The sequence below is a fragment of the Elephantulus edwardii genome, unplaced genomic scaffold (genome assembly GCF_000299155.1).
Source record: "Elephantulus edwardii isolate Elephantulus edwardi_28Jun2011 unplaced genomic scaffold, EleEdw1.0 scaffold00131, whole genome shotgun sequence".
Taxonomy (NCBI): Eukaryota; Metazoa; Chordata; class Mammalia; order Macroscelidea; family Macroscelididae; genus Elephantulus; species Elephantulus edwardii.
Genome location: NW_006399881.1, coordinates 3,432,621 through 3,447,125, shown reverse-complemented (window position 1 = coordinate 3,447,125; position 14,505 = coordinate 3,432,621). Strand labels below are relative to the sequence as shown.

General features: G+C 41.8%; 1 protein-coding gene across 1 annotated transcript in view; it reads right to left on the bottom strand.

The window, feature by feature from the left end:
* DOCK11 (dedicator of cytokinesis 11) overlaps positions 1-14,505 on the bottom strand; it is a 241,697-nt gene that overhangs the window by 83,329 nt on the left and 143,863 nt on the right. Inside the window, exons 22-27 of the mRNA XM_006893767.1 lie at positions 13,853-13,939; positions 12,513-12,602; positions 3,853-3,971; positions 2,289-2,358; positions 2,083-2,208; positions 82-153 (exon numbers count right to left, since the gene is read on the bottom strand). Coding sequence (XP_006893829.1) covers positions 82-153; positions 2,083-2,208; positions 2,289-2,358; positions 3,853-3,971; positions 12,513-12,602; positions 13,853-13,939 — 564 coding nt within the window. The remainder of the gene's footprint in view (positions 1-81; positions 154-2,082; positions 2,209-2,288; positions 2,359-3,852; positions 3,972-12,512; positions 12,603-13,852; positions 13,940-14,505) is intronic.

The following is a 14,505-nucleotide window of genomic DNA, read 5'->3' as shown; positions in this document are numbered from 1 at the left end:
ATAAGCTTACTTGCATAATCTGGTTATCTGCTGTAACACAAGCTTTCTTAGTCCTTGTTAAATATTCTTGGTCATACTCACTTTAATTTTATTCTCTTCCAACAAGTATGTGGCCATAGACTTTGCAATAATTTCGAAGAAGAACCAAGAGTACTAAAACAAACAAATAAATAAACAAATCTTTAATAATTACCAAAATCTTGGAAGCTTAACAAAGTCTGACCATGGATCTTGTTTCTGGACTTTAATAGTATTTAAAAATGAGCCAAATCCATGACTGAAGTCCCACAGAAACCAAGACTAAGGGGAACTGGTAGAACACCGGAGACCATGACCCTTAGTTACCCTTCAAGCCTGGAACCAATACCCTTACTAACAACTCTGTTTTCAGCAAACAAGAGACAAGCCTATAAAGTAAATAATAACACCAGAGAGTGGAACTTACTCCTTAGGACAACCTACCACAGGGGATCAAAAAGACAGAATGTGCCCAGAGAGAAAGTTTAGAAGGGAAGACAAGTGGAAATGGCAATTATAGGGAGGAAGAGGGGAAAGTGCTGTTACACTGTTTTGCAAAGTCACAAAACAAAGGGTGTCTGAATTGTTAATGGAAAACTAATTTGCTCTGCACATTTTCACTCGAATCATAAAAGAAAGAAATTCTACCAAAAAAGTCTCATAGGATACTTTCAAATTACTTTTTTAAAAAATACAATATTTATTATATCTCCATGTGATGTATACAGGGCATGTGATAGGCATGCCTGCCTCAGCAGATGTTTTATCACTGGTATTGCTTAGAAATACTAGTATAACAATGAACCGTCGACCAATGTGGAGATGACTATTGTTTTTAAACTCTCTATAGATGGTGAATCTGATTACTGCTCAGACGTAGCAGTCAAGTCAATTCTACTTTTTGGTACAACACAGAGGGCAGTCAAATTAGTGTGTCTGGAGAGGTCTCATGCTAAAACAAACAAAAACCACAAAACAAAACCCATCGCCGTCAAGCTAACTACAACATACAGCAACCCTATTGAGCCTCAGAGGGAGCTTGGTGGCTTAGCGGGTAAAAAATTATGCTACCAGTCCAAAGGCAGGCAGTTTAAATCTACCAATGGTTCTTAAGGAGAAAGACAGGTAACCTCCTACCAAGTTATTTACAGCCTCTCAAAACCCATGGAGGGTTCTGACTCAACACCACAAAACAATCTTTACAGAAGCAGACTCTCTCCTACAGAGTGGCTAGTGGGCTCGAACCACTGACTGTTTGGTTAACCTATCACTTAGCCACTGTGACACCAGGGCTCCAGATACAGAATAAGGTATCCAAAATTCAACTATCAATAACAGAAATTGTAAAAAGCATGACAGTAGCAATCAAGACTATGTACTGAGTGGCTGCTATGTGTTAGAAACTGTGTTAAGTGCTTTAGTCGTATTTAAGAACTGAAGATCATGAATGTCAATTGTTGTGTCCTGCCAGGCTGCTGCAGATGCATAGTGACCCCATGTGACAGAGCAGAACTGCCTCAAAGGGTCTTCCCAAGGCTGTAACCTTTGCAGGGGCAGGTGGCTCCTGCAGAGCCCACAGGGGGGGCTTGAATCATCCGCCTTTTCAACCAGCGCTCCTTTGAAGTCTCAGAGAAGCTACATGGCTAGTCAAAGGTCACCAGGGGGCTCTGTAGTGCAAAGTGCCATTAAAACAGGTAGTTCGAATCCACCAGTGGCCCCAAGGGAGCATGAAGGGCAATCTCTTCCTGTGCCAATTACAACCTGAGAAAGCCAATGGAGGGTTAATCATGAGTTGGTTCCAACTTGATGGGAGTGAGTTTAAATGTAGATCTAAGACTATAACCCAGGTCTGCCTGATCCAAATTTCTTCCTGCTGAACACATCTGACTGCGAGCAGGGGGTGGAGAGGGCAGAGAAGGCTGTATGGGAAACTCGAGGGAAACTGACGCCAAGTGGTAGTGTAAAATGGTAAAAGACCTAATGGGTAAAAAGATCTAAAACGTGACAGAAATCTCATAATGGGTCTGAAGCTGCTTTCGTTCCCCTCAAGTGCCGTTTTCTTACCTTTAGCAGTTTGTTTATTGATAGAAAATCTGCAGACTGCTTCAATATCGCTATCATCGTAGTAGCCAGGGTTTCATGTATCAGCTGTGTGTGAGGAGGGCTCGGTTTCTCAGGTCGGAAGCTATACTACAAACACAGAAACAGAACTGTGAAACCCGATTTTCACACCAGACCAATCACTCAGAAAGCAAGCTGGCTCCACAAACCTTAATGAAGGACCTCAAATAGTTATCCAAGCCTTCTTCATGGCATTTTGACACAATATGCAACAGGACCCTGGAAGAGCATTCACAAAGGTCAGCTTACCAGACAGCAATTACCAACCTTTGATTGTTAAGTACAATAGTCATTTACAACCCCAAGAACCTCTCAGTAGTGCCTGGCTATTACCCTAGAAGTAGCTGCCGAAGCTGTAATGATAGTGTGGGTCTGACAGGAAGATTTCAGCATTTAACACACTCTGGGCCTTCTAAAGTTTATTTCCTGGCTCAAAAGAGTACCTGATTTTGGCAACTCAAATGGTTCATCTCCTTTTGAAATTGCTGCATACACTGTAAGTGTGGTCACCGAGACCAGGTGGTAAAGCACTTTGAGTAAGGGAAGTATGGGAATCCCCTGTAACTGAGAAACAAAAGAAAAAACCTCCGAAGAGAAGGTGAAAAGCATATCAACAGATGAGGGGGAAGAGAACGGTGAGAGATGGCAGGTATAGTGATGTGAACAAAAGTTGAAGGCCAAAAGCAAATTCATGGAATGTCTTAAAAAAAGAGACTTAGGAGTGGTTCTCAAGTCCTCTCTTGCATAGCAATCACCTGGAGCATTTGTTCCTAGCTTGCTGAGCCTCACATTCAGAGTCTCCTATTGTTTAGATCCCAATCCCAGAGAAGGTCAATCATTAGCATATTTTATTAAGTTACCAGGTGACACAGATGTTGCTGGTCTGGGAACCACACTTCAAGAACCACTCAACTAGTGTGATGCCAATTCTTTTAACCGACCAACCCAAGAGTACCGAAGGCAAAACAAGTGGGCTGTCATGAATGGAGAGCTGGAAGTGGTAACAGCAAAACCAGAAACATCCAATGCTAAGCTCAAAATTTCCTTGATGTCTCCTATTTAAATTTCAAACTCTGGGGGCGTTTTCCCTTCTACTCTATATTCGTCCCTGTTTTCATATAAAAATAACACTCCCTTATTCTTTCACAAGTAAACCCTGATGTGAGAGACAATGGCTACACGCTGCTACTTAAGTGAAAACATAACACCACTTCAGAGCCCGCTTCCTCGGATGCACTGACCATATTTCAGGTACTCAATAGCCCTATATGATTAGTGGCTCCCACACATTTCCATCATCTCAGAAAGTACTATTGATTATCCCGGGTCTAAGGCAATGGTTCTCAAACACTGTTTGTAATACGGCTCACCTGGGCAACCTGAAAAAATGTTTTTGACCCCACCCTCACCAGGATTCTGATTTAAATGGTCTAAAGTATGTCTTAACAATTTAAAAACAAACAACTCCCTGGTGATTATAACATAAACATTCCAAACCTTTGGTAGGAAAAACACATCAAGTATATCCCATGGATTCTGGCATCATCTATCCCCGGGGATACAAAAGTGTGCTGCCCCCTCCCATACCTCATCCTGCCCTTATTGAGAAGCAAGGAATGCTTAAATCAGATTCTAACTTTCAGGTTCTCATCTGGACGAGAATTTTAATCTTTAACATGAACATGTGTAAAATAAAGTGAAATTTAAACTCACATGGTGCAGTTGATAGGCACGTCATCTTCATGCGTCATGTTTGTGAGAACCCGGAAGAGTTGCATAAGAATTACAGGCAGAAACTGTATCATGACTTGGATCTCCATAGCGTGCAAACACTAAAATAAGTCATTGTTAGTTATGAAAGCTGGCAGAAACACGGTGTCATTTGCAAATGTGAAGCAGAACAAAAAAACTTAATGAAAACTATATCCACTGGGCTGCTCCTTGGAGGCAAGGATTCTGAGGCTTCGTGTGACATACTCTGGTCATGTTGTAAGGAGAGACTGGTTCTTGGAGAGGGACATCATACTTGGGAGAGTGGAGGGCAGGCGCAGGAGGGGAAGGCCCTCTATGAGATGAATTGATTCAGTGACTGGGGCAATCAGGGTAAGTGTGTCGGAGACAATGAGATTGGCACAGGACAGACCAGAGTTTAGAGCTGTTGTACATAAGGTCGCTATGAGTCACAAGCGACTCGACAGCACATAACAACAACAACAAGCTCACTTGTTTTACTATGTATCCATGCCTCTATTTTTGCACTTAAGGTTTTATTTATCACTAAGAAATACAACCAGGATAAACAGGTTATCGAGTACAGAACAGGAGTCCACAGATTACAAATGAGATCAACTTCAAACTTTGTCTTTAAGTTGAATTTGTGGCTGGAATGGGTGCAAACTTTTCTTATTTGCCTGGTCTTTACTGCATGAAAAAGGGTGGAAGCCTTTTAAATTATTTATCAGTTGCACATGAAAAAAGTGATAGTGATTGTGATGATGAATTTGGTATGAGCAGAGGTTGCTTCAATCACTTCAAGTAGGGCAAATTTCATGTAATGTTAAAGGGCGATACTAGTTTTCTGAAAATCAGATATTGTTAAACCAGGGACTTAACTGTACACCCAACAGACTCACTCTCTCTCTCCCTCTCTCACACACAGAGTTGTTATGTACTATCAAGTCCGAACTCACTGAGAGCTGACCCTCTAGTGGGTTTTTAGAGGCAGTGAATTTCATGGGAGGAGATTTCTCATCTTTTTCTTGCAGAACACCCTCGTAGATTCAAACCACGTTCCTTTGAGTTGACAGTGCAGCTTTTTACTACTAGGCCATCTGAGCTTATATGTATGTATTTATGTATACACGTGTGCTTGTGTTGTTATTAAGTGTCGTTGAGTCTAGTACAACTTGTACAGACCCTATGAACATATCTGAATCCTTTGTCATCTTGATCATCCCTGAGACTATGGAGACCATTGTTGCAGACATGGTATTAATCTCTGTTGTTGAGGGTCTTCTTCTCTTTCAGTGACCTTCCCAAGCATGACAATATATATTGTTAGGTGCTATCAAGTTGAGCATGACTCATAGCAAGCCCATGAACAATGAATGTGAACCCAGTGTGTACATGTGTTTTACACACACACACATATATTTTATAGTTGCTAGGGACCTCTCTAAAGTACTCAGGAGCAACAGTGTCTCTCTGGAGACTAAGGTGCGCCTGATACAGGCCATGGTATTTGCAATCGTTTGTTATGCATCAGAGAGTTGGATAATGACTAGGGAGGACAGAAGGAGAGTGGATGCTTTTGAGCTATGGTGCTGGAGAAGGGTACTGAATGTACCATGGACTGCCAGGAAAACAAACAGATTCATCTTGGAGAGGATTAAACCAAGCTACTCCTTGGAGGCAAGGATTCTGGGGCTTCGTCTGACATACTTTGGACATGTTGCCAGGAGGGACGGGTCCTTGGAGAGGGACATCATGCTTGGGAGGGTGGAGGGACGGCGCAGGAGGGGAAGACCCTCTATGAGATGGATTGATTCAGTGACTGGGGTAATCAGGATGGGTGTGTCAGAGGCGGTGCGGTTGGGGCAGGATAGAGCAGGGTTTAGGGCTGTTGTGCATAGGGTCGCTATGAGTTGGAAACGACTCGACGGCACATAACAAACAACAACAACATGTATCATCAAGTCAGAACTGACTCTTATCTAACCCTCCAGTGAGTTTTCAGAGGCAGTAAATCACATGGGATGAGACTGTTCCTCTTTCTCCCATGGATGGAGATTATATATGTATTGTTGTGTATCAAGTTAGAATCAACCCATAGCTGACTTTCCAGTGCCTTTTCAGAGGCATTTAATTGCACAGAATGAGATGCCCCTCCTTCTCCTGAAGAACAGCTGGTGGATTTGAACAGCATGCCTTTGGGTTTGCAGCACACTTTGTTAACACTAGGCCACCAGAGTTCCCATATATATTCATTTGACCTGACATTAACACCATTTACAAACTGAGGCAGTTCTACATTCAAACATTCTCATAACATATTGCTTCAAAATGCCAACACTGCCTCCAGTGATACTGTGTGAATAATTTCACAAAGGAGAACTGTGCTGGTGGCCCAGTGATAAAACGACTGCTTCTTTCTTTTTTATTCATTTAATCAACCAGTCAACCAAACAAATCTTGCCGAGTACCTTTTACATGAAATTTCATGTATGGTGCCATGGGAAATACATGTCTCTATAGTTAAAGAGCTCCCAAATTGTGGTTCATAGCATCACTTACTTTTGTCCCTTCTTCCCACCCTTACTCCTACACTCCTAGGACTCTGTCATTCACACACACATATACATGTATTTATATACACACACACACATGACCACAACAGTGACCTCTTAGATTTCAGTGCAGCCTCTCTCTGGTCTGATCCATGAGGCAGCATAACTAGCTCAATGAATCTTCCTACCCTGGGAAGGTCTCCTTTTTTTTTAGGTCTCCTTCTTTTTGTGCCCTTTCTTTTCTATCATCACATCACTTCAGGGCCCTCTCAGCTGTAATCAAAATCATCTTAAGAATTTTCTAGACAGTCTTTGCACAGTTTCCCTTTGCTTCCAATACATCCGCCTTTCACATCCAAATTCATCCTCTTGAAGCACAGGAACAGCACCGCCTGCCAACACCTTCTCGATGCCTCTCAATTCCCTAGGGCAATGGCTCTCAATGGTCACTCATTTTGCCCTTCCTTTGGAACATCTGACAAAAGCCAGAGATACGTGTAGTTATCAAAACTTAGGGATGGTGGTACTCCTACTGTGAGGATGTTGCTAAATAAAATGTACAGGACAGCTCCCTATAACAACAACAAAAAATTGTTTCCCAAATGAGTATTAAGTCAAGTTTGCTTAAGATTCAGCCTATATTTTAAGCCCTAACCCTTTTCATTGTTCTTCACATGGTCCCATTGGTCTCTTCACTGCTCTTTAAATATATCATACTCATTACTGCATTTGCGCCTTTGTGTCTACCTTGCCCAGACCTTAGCCACCCTTCTAAGACAAGTTCAAATTCCCACTCAGTGTATAGTCTTTCATTCATTCATTCAACCCAAGTTGTGATCAACGAATGGCCAATATATCAAATATATGAAAAAGACATGGTTCCTACAGCAGTTCGCTCTGTAAAGGCAAAAGACAGAACTAAATCAAGCAGCAGTAAATGACACAATATTGTTAAGAACAAAAGTAAAAGATGACAAAGGCTACGCTACAGGAGAGTAGGGTGAGTTGGATAAAGTTAGGATTAAGCTAGGCTTGGCTAAGGTAAGGAGAGTAGCACGTGATGGATAAGTTTTGGATTAGAATAAAGATTAAACAGCAGGTAGAATGATGTCAAAGAGACAAGAGAGACGGACATTTCACACAGAACTGATCTCCAGGTCTCTCTGCTACCAGTGTTGTTCCTCTGTAATACAACCTTCCACCCAACAGCCAGCCTGCTCTTTCTGAAATTCAAATCAGAAAATGCCATTTTCCACCTTGTTAAAAAGGAAAATCAAACAAGCCAGCAACAAAACACTGTCAAGAGATTCTCGCGCCTCCATGCACCTGGTGTACCGCTCCTAGTTCATTCTTCTCCTCACCGCCCCTCTTCCCCAATGTGCTCTCATTACATCTAGCTACATGATCTTTCTTTTATACTGTCTTTCAAATCTGCCTTGTTCATTACCATCTCGAGGCGTTCGCCGTTAATCTGTAATATTCCGTTGTATCCTTTTACACAGCTTCATCACCTGTGGCTGCCTTTCGTTGATTTCTCTTCAGCTTGAAGTGCCAACTGCAACAGGACTGCGGTAACGACTTTTATCTAGAATGCACTCTCTGTCGTGGTGGAGTCCATTAACCTGCTGGATTTCCCTCACAGGCCTCAGTTCTATCGTAAAATGACTTCTTTATTATCTGTCCACAACTAGAGAAGACAGATTGCCTAAAGCACCCAGAACAATGTCCAGCCTATTGTCAAAACTCAACCTCATTGCCTTTGCTTTAGGGCTGACTCATAGATGATCCTTCAGTGTGTTTCCAGAGTTTGTAAATCACATAGCAAGAGATGTGCCTCTTTCTCCCAAAAGAGTCAGAAAAACTGCTGGATTCAAACTGCTGGAGGAGTACAGCCCCTTGGGTCAGCAGTGCAACTCCCTACAGACAATTTGACCAGATTTTCCTTAGCTTATAGCTGTTGTTTTTATGTGCCATCAAGTCACCTGCGACTCATAGCGACCCTGTGTACAACAAACCTAAACCCTGCTCTAACCTGTGTCAATCTTCCTGTCTCTGACGGATCTACCACCATTACTCCAGTCACTGGATCAATCCATCTCATCCAGGGTCTTCCTCTCTGGTGCTGTCCCCTCCACCCTCCAAAGCATGACGTCTCTCTCCAAGAACTGGTCCTTCCTTGCAACATGTCCAAAGTGCTCAAAATAAGTACCTAGTAAATAACGAAATAAATAAAATAATGAACTAAAAGTGTGGAATAAATATGTGAGCCCTTTATTCCACAGCGGTTCCTCAGTTCAAGCCCTTTGCATTTATTGTCTGTATTACAGACTTGACTGTTAACTGCAGCTTGCTTTGGAATAGTATTGGCATTGCTCTTATTTAACAAAGGTATGTTTGTTTCTCTCCAACTGGGTTGTAAGGCCCCTCTATGGGCTATGACCCTGAGACACTCTTATCCTCAGACATCTATAAAAATGGTAAATGCATTAGAAGAATTTAATGCAAAGATGTTCCATGGACTGATGAAACAATGTCTTTTATAGAGACAGCAGATTATAAGGTTTTGGTAGAATGAAATAAGACAAAAAGTGTTAAGAGGCACATGTCAAAAGGTCAGTGCAGCTGTGTCACTAACCAGATGAATGACTACTTTCATTTTCTGTCAGAGAAAGCTCTGGAATTCCTCAGAACACAAAACACTCCTCCATATGGCAATTTCTATTACCATCACAGCATTTCACTCTCTGCCACTAGAGGGCAAGCATAGGTCATATAACCATCAGCTGGCTAGTCCACAACACCCTTGAAAAACAAACATAGGGAGCTCTGGTGGAGGACTTTCGTTCATAGAGTCACCTGCGACTCGATGGCACTTAACAACAATAACTGGTGGCCTAGTGGTAAGAACTTGTGCTGTAAAGCTAAAGACACATGGTTCGATCCACCAGCTGCTCCAAGGAAGACAGACAGAAAATCTCTTCCTGTGGGATTTACTGCCTCTGGAAACCCACTGAAGAGTCAGCTATGGGTTAGTTCTGACTTGATGGCTCATAACAACAGCTGGTAGCCTAAAGAGGAGTATTTTTTGTTTGTTTTAAGAAAATCTGAACAGTATATGAAAAGGATGTTCTATTCCACAGTACTGTGTTAAAACTTTTACAAAACTTCTCTACTGGATGTAAAGGCCAATTAAGTGAGTAGAAGGAGCTTTGAGTCATCATTGCAAGTTAGAGGGGCTATTATACTTACTGAGTGTGAGCTGTGTACTGTAGAGTTGAAACCGACCACAGCTGACCCTCCAGTGGGTTTTCAGAAGAGGTTAATCACACGGGAGGAGACTGTCATCCTTCTCCCACGGAGCAGATGGTGGCCTCAAACTGCATGTCTTTGGGATTGCTGCACAGCTTCTTGCCACTAGGCCACCAGGGCTCCCTTGTGGTAATGAAAGGAGCCCTGATGGTACAACTGTTAAGTATCTCCTGAAAGACTGGCAGCTTGAACCGATCCAATTGTTTTGTGTGGTATGTGGTTCGAATCCACCAGCTGTTCCACAGGAATAAGGACAAACAATCTCCTCCCATGCAATTTACAGTCTTGGAAAACACACTGGACGGTCAACTATGAGTCAGTTCTAACTCAACAGCACCCAACAACAGTGGCTATGCAGAAGAAAGGTCTGGTCATCTGTTCCTGTAAAGATTTATGCCCAAAAAACCCTGTAGAGCAGTTCTACTCTGCCCCACAGAGTTGCTATCAACTTGACAACTTCACAACAACAATAATTAAGAACAGTAGCCTAAACTTACCTGCTTCCACCCTTGCCTTCCAGCTCTATCTTTTCTATGTGGTAAGCAGAATGATCCTTTTTAAAACCATGGGCAGATCAAAGCACTCCATATTTCAAAGCTCTGCAAGGCTTTCTACCTACAGTAAAATTCAAACTCCCTGGTGGCCGAGTGGCAAAAAGCTGTGCTGCAATCCTGAAGGCATGCACTTTGAGGCCACCAGCTGTTCTGCAGGAGAAAGAAGGGCAATCTCCTCCCGTGTGATTAACTGCCTCTGAAAACCCGCCGGAGGGACAGCTATGGGCTGGTTCTGACGCAACTATACACAACAACAATTATGGCTTATGAAGCTCTTCCCAACTCACTCTTTACACAGCTCTCCAACATAATACGTTACCACTCTCTGCTCCTGTCATACTGGAGTTCTTGACTTTTCCTTAACACACTAATCAAGCTCACCAGGGCCTTTGTATGGGCTACACTTGCTGCTTCAACCCTTCCCTCCAAACTCAACCTCTTTTCCTTTAAGGTCTCTCTACTCAATCACTTTACCAGAGAGGGTGCCTCTGGCCACTTGATGTAAATCACTCCCGATTCCTTCAAATTCCATTTCTCCTTCACTGCACTATACTTACTATCTTCTGATCAAACACATTCATTCATTCGTTCATTTACTCTTCATCTCTCATGCAAATACACTCTTTGATGAGGAAGATCTCTATTGCCATCACTTAAAGTCCCAGTACTTAGAACAATGCCTAGCCCATAGATTGTTGTCAGGGGACATCCTGTACACTATGTATAGCAATTCTATGAGCAAGAGATAAAAATCTTTATCTATCCTGCACTGTCAGCACATTCTCTACCATACTCAAGCCCATTTTACAATCACTGTCTCAATCCATCTCATAAAGGGTCTTTCTCTCTTTTCTAACATGATTATCTCTCCTCCAAGGACTGGTTCCTCCTGAAAATATGCCCAAAGTAACTGAGACAAAGTTTCATCATCTTTGTCTCTAAAGAGCACACTGGTTGCACTTCAAGACAAATGAGTTTATTCTTTTGGCAATCAATGATATATGCAATACTCTTTTGACAACACCACAATTTAAAAGCATCAAGCCATGTTATTTTTAATTGCTTCATATGCATCTGAAACTTGGACAATGAATATGGAAGACTAAAGAAGTGATACCTTTGAACTGGCCCACAGAGATGACCAATAAACAAGAGATGAAAGAATGAATCATTAATGCATAATTACCATATGACATGCACCCTATATTATCCAATCCTCACAACTACTTGATAAGATGAGCACTATTACTTCCATGTGACAGATTAAAGAATAAAGGATTGGAGGAGTAGCTTGGCTAAGGTCAACCAGAGTGCTACAGACGTGAGACAGAAACTCAGTTTATGATTCTAGAACATGTACATTTTATCTCAAGTTATACTACTTTTGAAGAAATGAACAAACAGGAGCTAATGTCCAAAGGAAAATGCTACAGAGGCTTCACAGTTTTCCAGATTGGCCTTGGCTAGCAACATGAGAACTGCGTTCCTCTGCTGTGCAGTCTTAACACAGAAAGAACCACTGGGGTCTTAGATTGTCTATAGCCAATTGTCTATAGTCTATTGTCAAGTTGATTCTCATAGCAACTGTAGAACTGGGTAGAACTGCCCTTTAGGAATCCCAGGTGCATTATGGAAGCACACTGCTGTCATCTTTCTCCTGCAGAGTGACTGGGAGGTTTGAATGGGTGCTGCTCTTCATAGTCTCTATACAGTTGACAAAATATGGTCTTCCTCACGACTGTCTCCTGTGCAATATGCAGAAAATAAGTTTCTTTTCCTCTTCAGGTGACCCTTTTGTTAACCCTGCCCTCATTAACATAAGAGTCATTTTCTATTTTACTGCAAGCACATGTTATTCTGATCCTCCCAGCTCTATCCCCATTGCATACTCCACCTTCACTGGGCCACCAGCTCAATAAAGAGAAAAGACTGGAAAAATCCATTTAGGACACCGAAATACACATTTTTCATGGGATTTTGAAAAAAAAAATCAAATCTGATGTCAAATGCTAGCTATACCATTTTCATCCTAATACAGCCATTCTTGTTGTCTGCTGCTTGATGCAAAAGGATGTCAAAGGAAATTCTCTCCCAAAGTTACACAGGCAAGAAAATCTAAAAGTGTATGTTTGATTCTATACATACACACACACACACACTTCAAAATATGGCAGCAGACATCCATGGAAAACAAACCTTTCGCGGAAAGCGGCTGCTCACTTACCTTTAAATATTTAATGAGCTCCGCGGGAACTTCTTTTGCGCCTGACTGAATCAGCTGGCAATGGTGGAAGAATTTGTGCACATGCAGATCCTGGAACACAGATGGAAAGAGCCATATGAAATCTGACTCATTACCCAGAGACGCAGGCTCTCTACCTCCTCCCACGACGACTTGGAAATCTATCCATCTAGGTATTCCAACGCACATGCTCAGCACTAGTGGCCACCACTGCACGTGTCTGTCTTCCAAGGTCCCCCTGACCACACGCAAAGTCGGAAAAACCAGCTAAATTCAGCACGGCCTAAAGCACATACCAAGTGGGCTACATTTAGGTCCCCAAGAAATCAAGCATTCATTTCATTCCGTTTTTGACAAATGGAACCCATGGCATTGGGCTGTTCTACATTTGAATAAGCACAAACCACGATCTAATGGACGGGTGAAGAAAAGGCAGCAATGGGGAGGTGGTTACTACAAGAGTACTTCTAACCACTCAGTGGCCAATTTTATCCCAATCCTTCACTGATGAATCTAATTGTTGTCTAAGGACTGTGTGTGTGTGTGAGAGAGAGAGAGAGAGTGTTGCATGTATATTGTACTTATATATGTTGTGTTGTTGTTATGTGCCGTCGAGTCGTTTTCGACTCATAGCGACCCTATGCACAACAGCCCTAAACCCTGCTCTATCCTGCGCCAACCGCACCACCTCTGACACACCCATCCCGATTACACACACCAATTTTGCAGTAAGGATGGACTATAGGATTGGTGTGCACTATCGAGTCAGAACTGACTCACAGCGGACCCTCAGGTGGATTCGAACCATCTGCCTACAGGATTGCAGTGCGGTGATTTTGACCTGATTCTCACCAATTCTTATTGGTGTGATGCTGTACAAGTCATCTCCCCTGCTTGCGCCTCAGTGTTTGTATCTATAAAATGGTGATAAACAGCATAAAGATTGCTTTCAGAATTTCCTAGTGCTTGAGTTAGAGAATGAGAAGAAAAGGAATTCAGTCATTTGAGAAGAATGCAATTTAAGGTATTATTAGTAATAGCAACAAACAATACTATAATTAGGGAGTTCAGGTAATGGAATCTATATTGAATCCACCAGCTGCTCAATGGGAGAATGATGAGCAATCTTCTCCCATGTGATTTGCAGCCTCCAAAAACCTGCTGGAGGGTTAGCTATAAATCAGAACCAGCTGCACGGCAATGAGTTTGAACAATTATTAGCACAAAGTAAGGCCACCACTTCTCTAAGGCTAATATAGTTTATTTTCACAAAGAAATAGACTTGCGAATTCAAGCTGACACATTCAGATGATTCCACTTACCTGAGTGTAAATGGTAGACTCTAAGTGACTTTTAACCTTTAATAAAGGCTTTGCACCATCTACCCACTTAATATCCACACTGGATTGCTGTGAATAGAGAAAAAAATAAACTTGAGTTTCTATAATAAAACAACTGATGAACAATTCTTTAAGCATTATCAATATTCTCCCCCTGAAATAAAACTGTTCACCCACACAGAGCAAATATTGGAGAAAATAATCTGCACTTAGAATAATTATAAAACATTTTTAATTTCCAATGCTTCTACATACCTATATTTTTAATTACCATAAAAATAAATTAGTATGCAGGTGAATAAAAAGTTGTTGCATATAAAATGTAAGCCCTGACTTAAAATAGGCAAAATCAAAAGAGTGCATTCACAAGGTCAAAGTGTTATAAATGTTTCTAAACAATTATTTTCTATGCTTCATTATATTAGGCTTCACCCACATTTTTAGTATTCCCAAACTGGTACAAGGTTCAGCTGCGAACCTAAAGGTTGGTGCTTTGAACCCACCAGTTGCTCTGAGATGGAAGGTCTGGTGGACTATTCCCATTAAAACTGAAGGGATAGTTCTATTTTGTCCTAGATGGTCATTATGACTCGGAATTGGCTTGACGGCACAAAACATACCCTCGCTCCTCCATT